This window comes from Poecilia reticulata, linkage group LG13, assembly GCF_000633615.1.
Source record: "Poecilia reticulata strain Guanapo linkage group LG13, Guppy_female_1.0+MT, whole genome shotgun sequence".
Taxonomy (NCBI): domain Eukaryota; kingdom Metazoa; phylum Chordata; class Actinopteri; order Cyprinodontiformes; family Poeciliidae; genus Poecilia; species Poecilia reticulata.
Genome location: NC_024343.1, coordinates 11,236,932 through 11,252,762, shown reverse-complemented (window position 1 = coordinate 11,252,762; position 15,831 = coordinate 11,236,932). Strand labels below are relative to the sequence as shown.

At 38.9% G+C, this 15,831-nt stretch overlaps 1 protein-coding gene across 13 annotated transcripts in view; it reads right to left on the bottom strand.

Moving 5' to 3' along the window:
• Nucleotides 1-15,831, bottom strand: part of mecom (MDS1 and EVI1 complex locus) — a 162,900-nt gene that overhangs the window by 90,389 nt on the left and 56,680 nt on the right. For all 13 annotated transcript variants that reach the window (XM_008425368.2, XM_017308041.1, XM_008425356.2 and 10 more), the window contains exon 2: nucleotides 12,208-12,533. In XM_008425368.2, the coding sequence (XP_008423590.1) occupies nucleotides 12,208-12,533 (326 nt within the window). The remainder of the gene's footprint in view (nucleotides 1-12,207; nucleotides 12,534-15,831) is intronic.

Below are 15,831 nucleotides of genomic sequence, written 5' to 3'. Positions count from 1 at the left end.
TAAAATACATCAAATTCATAACAAATACTTTCAGTGATTTTAAAAAAATCAAGAATTTGGTCCAAACTTTGTACTTATTGTAGATTTCCTCTTCTTCACACATAGTTAACATTGTACATACAGGCTGTCCATATACTCTACCAATGTTTGGTTCAGGTCCCTTAGCAAGTTGTCGACAACCTAAATGTTTGTAAGCATCAACCAGTTTGTAAACATCAACTAGTTCCTCTTTATAAGAGATAATGCAACGTTTAAATTGGTCTTTTCTGATAAATGTATCTGGTTTGTTACCTTATTTTAAGTTAAGCTTCAAATTCCACCAAATCAGTCATTATTTGTTATGCAAATTAGTTATTTCTTTTTATTAGTACCTGTTTGAAGTGAGCGGGGAGTATTTCTTGTTGCACTTGAACGCACCTCAGGCAGCGCAGTCACGTAGCCTGACGCATGGAGGATGATGCGCGGGGCTAGCACCGGGCTAGCAGGGGGTAAGCCCTGCTACAACATCAGCCCAGATGTAAAATATTTTTCTTGGTTAATTCACATTTCATAAGTTATATATTTGTACCTATGTTTGAAGGGATATGTCTTCTCATTAACAATGTAATGTTATATGAACCGAAATTAAGATTGTATTTAAATGTACAGCAAGCTTATGCTAGTTGTTGTGTTGCAGGTAATGTGAGTTATGTTAGCTAGATTTCATACATCTGTGGCGGGTTGTTCTTGGTTGTTTGAGTTTACTAATGTTTCTTTATTTTTTATGTTATTTTCTTGCAAAGATACCAGATTTTAGAGCAGATTGTGTGGATTGCTCACTGCTGTTTATTTTTGATATCGCAAACAATCAAAATAAATGACAGTCAACCCAGATCTGGCCCCTCTCCTCCACTGAAAGATAACAGCAGAGTTAAAGTTTGGACCAGTCACTGATCATGAAAACAATCTGACAAATATGTTTGGCTGGTCCATGTGGTATCCAACCAAAATAATATATGCTTATCTACAATGACAACATGTAATCTTATGACCAGAACATAAGCCATCACTGACATGCTATTTCTTAACACTAGTCCAGTAAAATTCCCCACTAAATTCTCTCTACATCATTTATGGGTAAAAAGAAACTGGTGCATAAGCTGACAAATTAAAAATATATATATATGTGCTCTATGAACAAGGCAACATAATCTGTAATTTTTCAAAAATAATTCATGTTTATCCTTCATATAATTTAACACTCCCCACAGTTATTAAGTGGTGACAGAAACTGATGGACTACGTTATTATTATGCATCCTGAAAGCAATTAGAAAACACTTATTGACTGGGATGTGATCCGAGGTTATTGCCAACATAATTAACCCCATTAAGTATGAGAGCCAGACTAATGTAAAATATGACCTTCAAACACTCTGTTCACTGAGGGGCAGTTAGTGTTAAACAGGGCACAACAAAAAAACTTGCTTTTAATTGCACAGTTATAAAGTCACAGGGCTCAGATGAAAATCGTGTTAAACTATTAGGTTAGAAATATGATCAAATATGGTGTAACAAAAATAATTAGATCATAAATGAAAGTGTGCATGTATTACTGAAAATTGTATTTGCTTCAAACCAGAAGGTTTCTCAGAATATTATTATTTTTAAAAATTATATATTATTAAAATTAACGTTTAGATGGGTACAACTTAAATTTTGTAGATGGATAAAACGGATAATTTTACCTATTTTTCCTGGGCAATTCATTTTATCCAAATATCTTTTAATTAGCATCAACAGTTTTTACCTTTTTGGGCCTTGAATGCTGATCATCCAGTCAGTAATTCATTCAGAAATCTTCTTTTATCTAGTTTTTTATCTTGTGGTAGTATTTTGTCTGACTACTTTTGGAAAAAAATTTTTTTACCTGTGCCAAGGGTTGCAACAAATATAACTCCCATTTACCAACAAACATTTACAGTGGTTTGAACTCCATCAAATTTTTATGTACTGCATCCTGGAAAATCATTTTGTGTTTTGGAAAACTAAACTACTACTAATCCGAAAAGTAATTTATAACATAACTATTTCCATTTCATTTTTTTCTTTTCATTTATTTAATAATTTGTGTGAATGATTAATGTAACAACTAAAAGAGATCATGAATGAAAAGGAGCAGAAATAATAAAATTTATATTTGCCCATGTTCACGTAAATAGATTAGCAGCTATTTAATGCAGAAGACTACTAGACATTTTTTTAAATACACAAACATACATAAATACTTAAAACATACTCAACAAAATATCAGTTTATTTAATGTTGCACAGCTTTATCATAATGATTGTTAAATTTGTTTATATGCAGAAACAGATTTATTCTTTTATCTCACTGTCAAGAATGCCCCAAAATCTGACACTTTTAATTGACATACATCTTTTCATTATTGCCCTTCTTAATAAAATCTTTTAGAAAATTGATTTAACATTTTACAAATGTCTTTTGAATACTGTTAAAAATGTACTATTGTACTTTTGATAGAGTACAACTAAAAGATGTTATATTATTCTTCTCAAGTTTTTTTTTTCCCGATTTTTGTTCATAACAGTTTTGGAAAGGGAAAGCGTCAAAATATTTAATGCTTACCATTTGGAAGAATTATGCATAAGATCAAACATTTAGCTTGATCTTTTTTTTACCAGTCAATTTCTCTTCAATAGCCTATTTAACTTTCCACACTGTGTTATGCCATTACCTTTAGAAAACAGGCAGGCAAAGCTCATATTGATTTTCCAATACCAGATGAGTGCACAGCGGCCTATCATATGGCCCATATTAAAGCATTATGACATAGAATGAAGTTGAGGTTAAGACCTCATTACTGCCATCTTGGCCTCTGCTTTCACTCTCCTTAGACCTGGAAGCTCCCAGTTCTGGTTTTGGACCTGATCGTGTCTAATTGGAGCAGCAATTCAGTTTAACTGGGAAAGAGGTACTGTGCTGCTATGATGAATATCGCCTGGCATGTGTTCCTGACGTTTAACCCAGTAACAAGCTTTCAAGCCAGACCACACCATCCCATTACCCTTTGAACTCCTCCTCAAAGACACAATACAGATATTACTCCAGAACGAGGTGACACAAGGTCCACGCAAAGAGATTCCCACTACTAGACACAATGATGGAGGTTAAGACTTTACAAGTAGAGGAATGATGGTGTGAGGGGACATCTGCCCGAGGCTAACAGGACAGTCCCTCTTTGCACAACTCTGATCACAGAAACAGAGAAAAGTGGTTTGGTACGGTAATATTAGCTCTTGATTATTTGTGTTAACCATTGCTCAGATTTACTGCCTAGGTAACGTGATCTGACTGGTAGTTAAGCACTAGCAGAAAAGGGGCAGCAAAGCCAGGACAAAGTGGCCTTTCCCCTCTTCGTTTTCTCAAACTGGACCAATAAAAATCTATCAGCTCTGCCCCGAGTGGCATTCTCTATGCTTTCTGACCTGCCCCATTGGGAAGACATTTGGAAACAATCAACAGTGTGTTTAAAGAGAAGGCCCTTCCCCTATCAATCCCCCTAGATAAGGTATCTATTAGCCGGGCTCTCTGGCCCAGCACACGGAATTCATCACCTCGGTTTCCTGTAAGCCGTTTAGGGGTCCCCTCATTTTCACTCCAGCGTGAGCAGAGTGCAGGGGGCAAAGTCTTGAGTGTGCCGCTGTGTGCTTATGTGAACAAAATCAATGTGGTTCACCACAGAGGTGTGTGTTTTGTAAATTGAGAAAACATGCCAATTCAATAGGCAAGATTGATTTTGAATTGAAGAAATGTATTTATTTTCCATGTTCCTTAACCATGTTCCTATTTGCTTGTTTACTTGATTACCAGCTCATTCTGTTACTTATTGAGACTTCTGTCCAGTAGCTTAATACCATCATGCTCACTTCACTGTCAAAACTTGGAACATGCTATGAAAGTCTGTGTGTAATTCTAACATATATTTATTTCAATTCCAGCAATACCACACAATTCAAGTAATATAACCAGACAACTAAAACAGAAGATAAGACCTTTCTTCTTAAAATGTGGTTCAAAAATTTTATTTCTGGTAAGAAATACATCAGGATACCTCCACATTTATTCCCACTTGAAATGGCTAAATTCACGAACAGACACGGTCGTGGTTGAACATTGTTATTCTAATTTCTTAAGGGGTTTGGCCTGTTCAAACCTAACTTTAGATTGGCCCTTAGAGCTGGATGTGTCATTATTTGAGACTTGTTTTGCTGCAGCAGGATCTGGTTAGCTTAGCATCGTAAAATTGAGCATGAATTCTACCGTGTGTCAGAGATCGCTTGAGGAAAATGTGAGCCCATGTACAACTTAATATAGAACAAATGTCAAGGAAGGCGGTAGATAGTCAGGTGCTCCTGACTGTTGTTGTGAGAGTGAGCACCCTGGTGAGATCCGGAAAGTTTTTAAGTCTGGTAAGGGATTTGAAGAGTTTGCAGAAGAATTGGAAATCAGCCATACCTCTTTGTGGAAAAAAGTCTGTCAGTAGATTCAAAGCAACTGCTAACATCCCGACATCTGGCCCTCCAAGCTAGTTCACCTGGAGACCAGACCCCAAAACCCTAAAATGTTACCACAGCACCTACAGCAGTGTTGTAGGTTGTAGGTGTGAAAGTGCATGTCTGTAAACAACCAGAAAGAAACAAGCATTAAGTGTGCAAACGTTTGCTCTACCAAAGAAACACAAAGAACCTTGCACCAATAGTATGGCTTAGAGCTGGATGTGTCATTGTTTGAGACTTGTTTTGCTGCAGCAGGATCTGGTTAGCTTAGCATCGTAAACTTTAGCATGAATTCTACCGTGTGTCAGAAATCACTTGAGGAAAATGTGAGCCCATGTACAACGTAATATAGAACAAATGTCAAGGAAGGCGGTAGATAGATGGCATCAGCAGACCTTTTCAGCTTCCTCTTGGTGGATTTATTGACGAAAATCTTAGTTTTCTGCCATTTTGTTAACAAGGAACAGAGGGCTTACTTGTCTCTCTGTATTTTCCATCTTAAATCTCCAGTTGCTGAAATCTTGCTAGTTTCATTCAGGACTGAAACATACCTGAACTTCATCAATCTGTATCACTAAAAAGTACGTGAAACCAAACAATACAGCTTAAACAAAATAACGTGAATAAGACTCCATACGTCCATTATCTAAAACGCCTGTCATTACATTGCAGCTAGGGGACTTTTTTTTCTCAAAATTTTTCTTTCACTTTCTTCTTTAGAAATGCCACTAAAAGGGAAAAAAAACAGTTTTAAAATAAGTGATTTGACAGTGTCTTTGGGGCTTCCTTCCCCTTCCTGAGTATTCAGTGGGCTGTAACAGCTCCAGAAAAATGATGTAAATGTGTGTTACGAGGCAGTGGCTTTTATATCCTGACGATGAGTCAGTGCACCTGCATATAAACTCTGTTATATCTGTAGCTGTCTAGACATGTGTCATTGGGTTATTGAGCAACGCAGCTCTGATCAAATCATCCTCCTTTCATAAAATTAAAGGGGAAGCATTATGTGGAATCAATGTTTTTGGGCTTTACATCATGTTAAAATGTTATTTGCTCATGAAAAACATACCTGGAGTGTTCCTTTGATTATTTCATGCATGTTTGAGGAATCATTTGATCCTCAAACAAATGATTGAGGATCAAATCCTCAATCATTGGAGGATTATCTTTTCAGTCATCCCGTGGCAACCATTCAGCTGAGCAAACTGCCTTGGTGGACCTAGCGCTGCCTTCAAGGTGCTGCTCCTCTTGGGACCTGCAGTTTCCAAGCTTCCCCCTCACAGATCAGCTATCTCCCACATCTGTCCCACTCGGCTCCGTTAGACTAGCCAGCAACAATTAGCAAACACCTGGCGGAACTGCCATCATCTGTGCTCATTGTATAAGCTACTTCTCAGTGCAACACTGGTAAAAATGTTTGATAGAAGATTGAAGTTCCTGAAACTCGAAGTTCCTGAAACTTAGGGAGGCCCAAATTTCAAGGCGCTAAATTACAAAGTAAAAGTTATCCTAAGTTAAATTTGTTATATATAGCATTTTAATAACAATTGAAGTTAATACAGACAATTAATGTTGCTATAAATTGGGACTATGTGCCTGGACAATACATAATAAATATGGCATAAAGTTTATGCCATTTTGAAAACCTTTCTTTGACCCCCTTTTTTTTTTCCATCTAACAACTCCTTGCATTCATTTAAGATCTAATGGGGCCAATAACCTTTGCCCTGCCTGGTAAGACCCCTGAGGATAGCCCTTTTCACCTGGTATTGTGCTTCTGGCTTCACCTTCCGACTGGCATGGCCCCCACTCATGCCTGCCTTTGTCCTCCTGCAATTCACTCTGACTTTGTTCAGTTAGTTAATCTAGCTTCCCCTTCCCGCTGAGATCCCAGACACTGAATGAGTTGAGAAAAAAAGGGAACGGAAAGAAGGCAGAGGATGAGGCAAGAAGGAAACCAAAAGTTATTTCTAATTTATTTTATAATGTGCTTTAATTAGAAATGTTTCTGATCAATGTGGGAGTTTAGTTACAGGAGTAGCTTCACATGGGGCCTCTTCTAGTATATGCCTCATCTCACATGAGATTAGGATGTCACTACCCCTCTACACACACAAACAGACAGACAGCCTCAACCCTCAAACAACACCAACAAACAACAGATTAACCCAAAGAAAGGGATTATCAGTCAACTGAGGGGCATGGCAATGGACCCCCAGCTTCTTTTGTCTTTGGGGTTTTCAATGGGCATCACTCCCATCCACAAAAATCAAGCTTCAGTGGACCAGAAGCTCATCTTCCTCATCGACAAAAGCAGACACACACGACTGATGACATTTCTGGAGTAGTTTTAATAAAGATGATGATGTATACTCTTCTGCGCAAAATTAACAGACCATGGCAGTTTTGGCAGCTTAGCAGGTTAAAACATATAATACATACATTTACAAGCAGTGAGTTGATGATTTGTCTTTACTGACTAAACTCTTCAAAACATGATTGTCACAGAGTTGATCAGAAAGATGCAATAGTGTGTTAAAAAGTACAACTCCTAGATTCAAGTCTACATCAAAGAGAAATGAAGCTGAACTGATTGATATCAGATGAGCGTGTAGAGAAGCAACTCAGTCAAATTTGTCCAGATGAAAGATCCTATCATTCCTGCACAACAGTGATATTATTAACAGTAGTAGCTACTATCTTTTGAGGGAAAACTGCAAATGGTGTAGCAAAATAAAAATTGAGAGAGGTTTTTGGACCACATCAGCTCAGCACAGCTTAATTCACCCTGATTATGTGGTTTCACTAAAATTCTGGGGAGAAACCTTCTCAAATGGGACATGAATTAAAAGATTTTCTAAGATTGGTAATATTGTTTTTTTTTTAAATCCTCATAAACACCAACTCTTGTGCTTAATGTGAGTTCTTCCTGGATTGGTCTTAAAAGGTAACTGTGAAACAAATGTTCCTCAAATGATGATGAAAATATTAAATAAATCGTTGAAATAAGTCCAGAATTAGACCAACCAACCGTTGCGGACAAAGAGCTCAAATATATAGTTATGTAATGAATTGATGATGTTATTAACAAATGTTCCCTGTGCAACTCAACAAGATTTGAGTTAATTTGTCTGTGTTGTGATTAATTTGGTGCCATTGACAACAAAGTGTGTATTATAAACTGCTCCTTCATGATTACCCATAGACTCTCACTTTGTTCCCTTCTCACGAGTTCCCACAGTGTTCCTGTGCCACAGCCCATTTGACAACAGGCATTCACAAGGTCTTTATAGATGCAAGACTTTTCCACTTTGAATTTCTGAAAAGTCTATGTCCGTCTGCGTGTGTGAAAAAGTGAGGATGTGTGTCCATTCAGAGACTGCATGAGTGACAGAGAGGTTCATCCCTACTGCCTGTCTTTCTAAGCGCTGCTGTGGGCAGGGCCATCTATGCTGACAGTGAACGGGGAGGTAGTGGGGTCTGAAGGATTAGAGAGGGGGCTTTTGGCCGAGACTGAGAGTGGCTCTTTCTTCCAGTGACAGAGAGAGGTGACGGGCCATCAGTGTACAGGGGACAGGCGGACAGCGAGCCAGAGACATCTGCATTCATTCAGGACAGCGGCTTATCCATGCACAAAAGTACGCCCACTCAAAACGCCCACCTTCAGCACTCTCACACTCACACATGCATAGAAGGCTGTTGCAAGTGCGTATGATGACGGTGTCAACGGCAAAAGCAGTAAAATACATTAGAACACCTTAAACTGATAAAACGCGATCTGGGGGATACTTTTATCACACAAAGTTTCACTTTAATACCAACTCAAGACTTTTTTTTTTAAGTCACTAGTATAAATTTAGAAATATTTGTACTTTTATGTTGATTAATGGAAACTTTGGTCAGTGATGACTGAAAAGATAAGTCTCCTCTTGGTCAAGCATCTGCCACTGCACCTCCTTCCACCCTCCTATCCTCTCAAGACTAGGAGGTTGAGAAGACAGCCAGAGCCATAATAGGCCCTGCCCAGCCGACTAATCCTCTGCATCCATTCACAATCAGTGCTAATCTCCTTCACCACCTCCCCACCACCATTACCGCCAGCACTATCGCCTCAACCTCTGCTTCTCACTCAAGAGGTGCACAAAGACCCGGCGCTCCCCTGTCCCACCAACCCATCCCTTCTCATATGCCTAACCTGCTCCACCCATCGCCCTTTTACAGCAGGAGGCACCCAGCTTTCTAAACCCATCCCATGGGGTTGCAAGTTTGGGGTGAACCCAGATACTCATTCAGTGCTGGATAGCTCTCTCCTGCGCTCAGACTCCCCGTCCTATTGTTGCTGCTCCTTGAGAAGAGGATAGACACGAATGGAGTTTGAATTTCAATGTGTCTCAACGACTGAAAGAGAAAGGGGCAGTAGAATATGAACTAGTGGGAATCCAGGCATTAAGAATCACTTAAAGAAGGCTAAGAAGAAACACATGCAAATATGCTAAGTGGTGTAGGCCATCATGTCCTAACCCTGATAATAGCAATTATTTGTGTTTATGGTTCTTTTTTATTCTTATTTTATCGTTTAAAAAGAAAGGTAACTTATACTAGTTTTGATCCATTCAAGTTGTTATTTAAATCAAAGCCAAGGCCATTTCATAAAATGGGTCATTATCTTCCAAATGTGATGTTCTCAAATGTCATCACCAAACTATATTTGATATGGAGATTTAAAGCTGAAAATTAGCAGACATTTATTTTTTATGAGGTGTTTTGGTCATTATTTATAAGCTGCTGTTTTTCCAGCTCACACATGTGGTAAATTTAGTAGGGTAATCTTTATACTTACTAATATCACTGAAAGCCATTGCAATAGGCAAAATGTTCAAACTTGAAGGTTTGCTATCCGCAAATCAAAATGAACACTTTTAAACTCAGCAAAACTAACATTACAAGGGCTCTCTTTGAACAAAACATGACATAATTTTTTAATGACTTCTGCTGTCCTTAAATTATACAGTTGTCCTGTTTGAAGGTTCAGTGATACCAAGCTACAGCTTCCTCACAGAAGGCATGAATAAACTTCTGTTTAATCAGGTATCTGGAAGCAGCTATTGATGGTAGTTTCTTCATAGTGGCAATACAACATTGACAGGGTGGTCTGGCTACTGTAACTTTAACTTTAAACTTGCCAAGCCTGCTTTAATTTTTACATTATATATATATATATATATATATATATATATATATATATAAAGTAATATATAGTATTTGTCGTTGCCCAGAAGCCCACACAGACGCACAACATTTGCCAACTTTCACTCCACAGTGTGCAGTCTTTGGCATGCTCAGCACTTCATTTCTGCATACGACAGTGCAGGAGAGCTTGACAGACCCCTCACTGCTGCCTCTCCACCCCTTATTTACAGAAGCTATCTTTCCCATAAGTCACCATTCCTGTATTCATAAAGCATCACGGATGCCATAACTCACTCGTCCCCTTTATGAATAAAGCTCCTAAATTTATGGTGATGGCGCTGAGGACCGGTGGCCTCCATGGTGACAAACTTCCCTTTGTCTGTCATCACTGGCTCGGGCCGCACGGGGCACTACATCAAAGGCTCCAGGTGGGCGCGCCACTTTATCGCTCCCAGGCTGGTGACATCACCGTGCTGCGCCCGCATAGAATTGATGATGAAAGCAAACATATCTGTCTTCACTCACATTTACCAAATCAATTTTGTTTTTACAGACCCTTCGTAAGGTTATTGGCATATTGACGTGCTGCAGGCGGGACGGGGGCTGAGCGAGTGCTTACGGGGGCGGCCATGGGAAAAGAGGGTGGGGGTGGTTCACTGGGCCTTAATGGCATTTACCATATTTAATGCAGAGGGATGTCATCACTGAATATCCATTCTGAATAATGTGGCATTTCATCATAAATTCTTTACAACTTATTTACTTAATGGAAAGAGTTATTGCTTGCTGTCAGGATGGTAATTAAACACTGTGATACAGTGCTGCCTCGCCAGGATTCCATCTTTCCCCCTCTGCCCCCCACTACACACCCTCACTCACACACGGACACACACGCACGCACACACGCACGCACGCACGCACGCACGCACGCATGTCAAAGCCTTTTAAATACATATTATTATTCAGGATTCACGTAATTTACAACAGGATTAAAATTCATGAAACCCCTTTTCTTATTCTTCCCAGAGAAAAAAAAATTAAAGGACTTGTTCAAGCAGTTATAAGTCTATATGGAAAGAAGGACATAACAAATCTGATATAAACTGAATAAAATAGAAAGTTTCTGCATACTGCTACGAAAGACATTTGCATATTATGCCACATCTATCAGCAAATAAATATGGAATAAATCGCACAAAGAATAAAAAGAGGTACATTTATTATTACAAAGCTAAAACCACTTCACAAATTACTCGAACTGCATGTGTGCTAAAAACAAGAATAAGGAGGGGGGGTTATGTTGAAACATCTCAAAGAAACATTTGACTTCTTACTTTGTCTTCTGCATGGACAGCTATCCTTTATGATCTCCAAAGTGAAAAAGCACAGAACGTGAACCCATCTCGTCTAAATTAGGAAAGATCTATTCAGGGAGAGTAAATGAGGCCGGTGTCCTGCCAGCCCCCCTCTCGCCACTCCATAAAACCAAGCAAGCTTGACACTGACAGGGCCGGCGTCTAACCTTTTGACCTTGTCCGGTGACCCTGCCTTCGATTTCTTCTTTTTTTTTTTTTTTTTTTTTCTGTGCCCGCTGACCAATATGTGATTTGGCAATAGTCGCACTGGGTCCCTAACCGGGACGAAGGAGGGCTTTATGGCTTTTCATTTTAATTGAGCTAAGAGCACAACCTCAACTCTCTTTCTTTCGGAGCTAACATTACCTCACTGGGCAACAAACGACTGCAACAGCCTTGTGGTCACTGGGCTAAATGTGAACATGACGACATGGGAGGAAATAAAAAGAGAACCTATGTGAAAGCTACAACTGTATGCTGGCCAAGGAAAACCCCTTTTTGTCAGAAACAAGCTACTGCCAACGCAGAAAAAGAATGTGGCTGAAATGTTCATGTTTATACTAGCAGTAAAGTTTAAAACACACTATTACAAGTACAAATTTCTTTAACCTGGATTCAGGAAATCTATCCAAGTGATTTTTTTCATTTTATTTGACTGCTTGAATTTGCAAAGCCAGAATACTATGCAGACTTTGGAAAAAAAAACACATAAAATAAGAACCAAATAAACAAGACTTCTTCTTTGTTTGTTTTAGGTTCTAGCCACGTCGCTCTGGATTTTTTAAAAGATATTTCTGTGGAGCACTTACACGAGATTGGCAAAGTTTGCAAGCAAAAGATCTGGCGCAGAAAATCATACCTGTGATTTTAGATTCTTTCAGTAAAAGAAGCACTGGTGTTTGTTCCTGCCTTTGCACCCTGTGCATCAAAAATTTACATGTGGTTGGAAGAAAAAAAACTGTTTTATACAATATTCTTTACAGTATTGACAGGACATTAGTTGGGGGCCTGCAACTGCTGAACAGATCCTTGTTTCACTTCATAAATGTATCTTACTTAAAATTTGAACTGACAAACAAAAGCAAAAGAGATGCATGTTCTTACCTCCCAGCCCTGCATAGGGTCTTGGAGACATGGGGCGTGCTCCCCCTCATATGGTCCAAAGCGTTCTCCTATATTCACCTTCCTGCGGCTCCAGATACCCAGACTTGCACCTGGAACTGCTGACTCTCTCAGCTCAAAGTCCAGAGGAATGATTAAATTGCCTTGAGGAAAAAAGATGCTTGCTTGTTGAAGTGACTGAGGTGAGGACTCATCGTCAGAAAGCGGCTCGTCTGTCAGGGCTAAGGAAGGTGTAGGATCGCCATCGGAGCCACATGCGTTGTCCAACACGTTGCTTGGAAAGAAGCCAAAGTCATCGTTGCCATCGCCTGTGAATGACATAATAACTATGTTTAGGGTGATGCGTAGTTATGTTTGGTTGTTGATGAGACACTGGAAATATGTTTTCTCGCCATAAGCGCTGACAAAAATTCCCCAGGAGTGTTTATTCAGTTTTTGTTGAGCTTTTAAGTACAAAAATAAAAATACACAAGAGCCTCAATGACTGAAGCAGCAAGGGATATAAATGAAAGTAGCTGAAAGGAGTACTCACTCTGAACCTTTTTAGATGTTGTCAGATTAGAACCAGTTTATTTTATTTGGTATTTATGTGATAGAATCGCACAAAGTAGTACATAATTCTAAAGAGTAAGGGGAAAAAAAGATACATTGTTTTCATTTTTTTTACAAAATCTAATAATTGAGGCTCATTCACCTCTGCCAATCACATTTTCATTTTGATATGGGTCATTCAAAACATGAATATGCTTTGGTCTAAGTCAGTTTTCTAAAACCCCTCTCCTCAAGAGCTGGTGTCTTCCTAAGTTTAGACATGTCGCTGCTAAAACATGTCACTCAACAGTCAAATAATTGTCTCATTAGTAATATTTGATTGCATACTAATGAACTAATGCAGCAGTTTGATTTAGGTTTATTAAATGCAGGTTAATTTATGTTTAAGACCCATCATGTAAACCATCTCATTGTAGCTCTGACTGCATGTTTAGGGTCCTGCTTGAAGATGAAGCTTTGCCCCAATCAGAAGCCTTCTTGAATCCTCCAACATGTCTCCTTCCAGTGTTTCTCTGTATTGAGTTCCATTCATTTTACCATCAACAAAATCCAACAACATAATGCTGCCTACACCATATTTCAGGTGGTGTGCTGAAAGGTGATGTGGAGTTTTGGTTTTCCATCACTCATAGTGTGAATGTCTGCAGATCCTCCATAGTTACCGTGAACCTATTGGATGCTTTTCTAATTAATTTATTTGTTTTTCTTGTTGTTTTTTTAAGCTCCATTTCATAATTGAAATGATCAAATGACGGATTAGACAGTACTCCGTTTTACAGTTTTAAACTTCTCTACAGCTTTATCTGTGATTTGTGCACATTATTCCTTGGTCTTGGTACTGGATTTTATTTAGTACCAGAGTAAAGAGTGCCAAATGCATATCCATGGCAAACTTGTCAGACTGTTACTGGTAGAATAGATCAATAACAAGTTGGTGGGCCCTGCAGTCCAAACAGGGCATGTTTGCTACTGGATTGGATTGATGCCATTGTTGGCTAGAATGATCTGCTAAACATTGTACAGTGTTGACTGTTTTATATTTCCCTTTCCTGAACTCTTTCTTCAGCATGCAGTAAAAACAGACAGAATCACATGAGGGTTAATTGTGAATGGAATAAAACAGGATGTAGAAGTCTGACCCCTTTATCCACACTGGGCTTCTTCAGAGTGCCAAAATAGGCAGGTGGATCTTAATGGTGGCAAAGGAAGTCTTTATTTTGAGACAAAAATTAGTCCAGACGAGTTAGAAAAGTAAATAAATAAAACAAGTAAAAAAAAGAACACAAAGAACACAAAGAACACAAAGCTCACAAGCGATTATTCCAATATTTAAAAAAAGCTAGCGGTATATCTAATATTGCTATATGCTGCAGTTGTCAGAGTTGTTACTATGAAGTTGTTCGATACGTTCAAGCATCCACAAATTTATACATGAAGTTCCTCATCAAAGCATAAAAAGTTGAAATGCTGCTCATGACAAACATTTGACTTGCAGATCTCCGTCTTGGGAGTCTGAGGAGGATTCTACAAATATCCTGAGGCTATTTGCATTTTTCCATTATATCTTTAACCACAGCTGAGCCGTGTAAAAGGAGGTGTCCCTTCGAAAGAGGGACACTTTAAGCTCATCTCTACACATCCTAAATTTACAAGCCAACATATTATCTTGTTCGCCAAACTCAAAACTTGATAAATAAAAAGAAGGAGCATTCTTCTTTGGATCCACCTTAGTTGTAGCAATTATAACACAACTCTTTTTAAGCATGATATCAAAGTGTGTTATACACTCTTGAAGTCTTCCTATTAGAATATCTTCCAAGAGTTTAGTCAATACACTTGGCAAGGCAATTGGTCTGTAATTATCAATAATATCTTCCCAGTTTTTTCTTTTACTTCTGGCACAAAAAGTACTGATAACAGAGACTCAGGTAAAATGTTGTGTTTTAGAAAACCTGTAAAACACAGTGAAAGTAACCCATGGACTCTTTGATTAGCGTACATCAGGTGCTCTGCTGATAATTGGTCAAGACCGCATGCTTTAGTTAATGTAATTTTCTCAACAGAAACTCATGCTTCCTCTGGTTGGAAGCATATATGAAGAGAATATGGCTTTTCCATATTTAAGCAATATTCTTATTTTCAGTAACGCCTTCAATAGCTGCTGGAAGCAGAGGCCTACTGTTATTAGTGAAGTTTATATCCTTTCAAAATCAGACACATTATTCTACTGGAGTTTATTTGCCAGGGAGTCTGCTCGCATGCGAAGAGATTAAATCCCAGGTTTGGCAGCCCACTATGGAGCCAGGTATCCCTGTTCAGAGTTTTGGTTAATACTGCTACTATATTCCATGTAAGTTGAAAGAAACATTTAAAATGGACAATCAGCTTGAGTGTGAAAATAAAAGAACAGGCAGAAAATCAATCCCAGATGTAACCACAGAGAAGGCACCAGATTAGTTGAAAGCCAAATACACTTTGAGACATATCAGCAAGGTGATGAACAAGGGAGTTAACAAGACAGACTGCTGGCCAGGTGTCACACAGCGAGACAGACGGACACTAAAAGCCGGAAATGATCCGCAGGAATCTGCCGCTTTGCATTGAACTGTGCCTAACGTGGGCTGACAGGTCACGGGGAGAGGGGGCTCCGCTAATGAGGCTCAACAACCCATCCCTGCTCGAAGGAACATTCCTAAAGGGCTTCCTGTGTGACACTGTACCTCTGTGCTGTCAGCTGTGGATTCTTAATCCAAACAGATACACACACAAACTTTGTGCTCCCACTGGACATTAATGAACAATACTTCTGATTGCCTCAAAAGGTCACCTTGGTTGGCAACAAGCGGCCAGACGCTAACTTGAGGAATTACCTCAAGGATTTCACTAAATTACTGTACTTTTATTATGATTAAAGAAAGATAACATAAAGCCCACAGCACTGTGTTCACATATCCATCAGCCAGTGCAACTTCAAGGTCAGTGCACGCAGTATGCCAGAAGGAATGCAAAGGTGTCAAATGCAGAATAAGTGGAACATAAGCTGTTTTCCTCTGC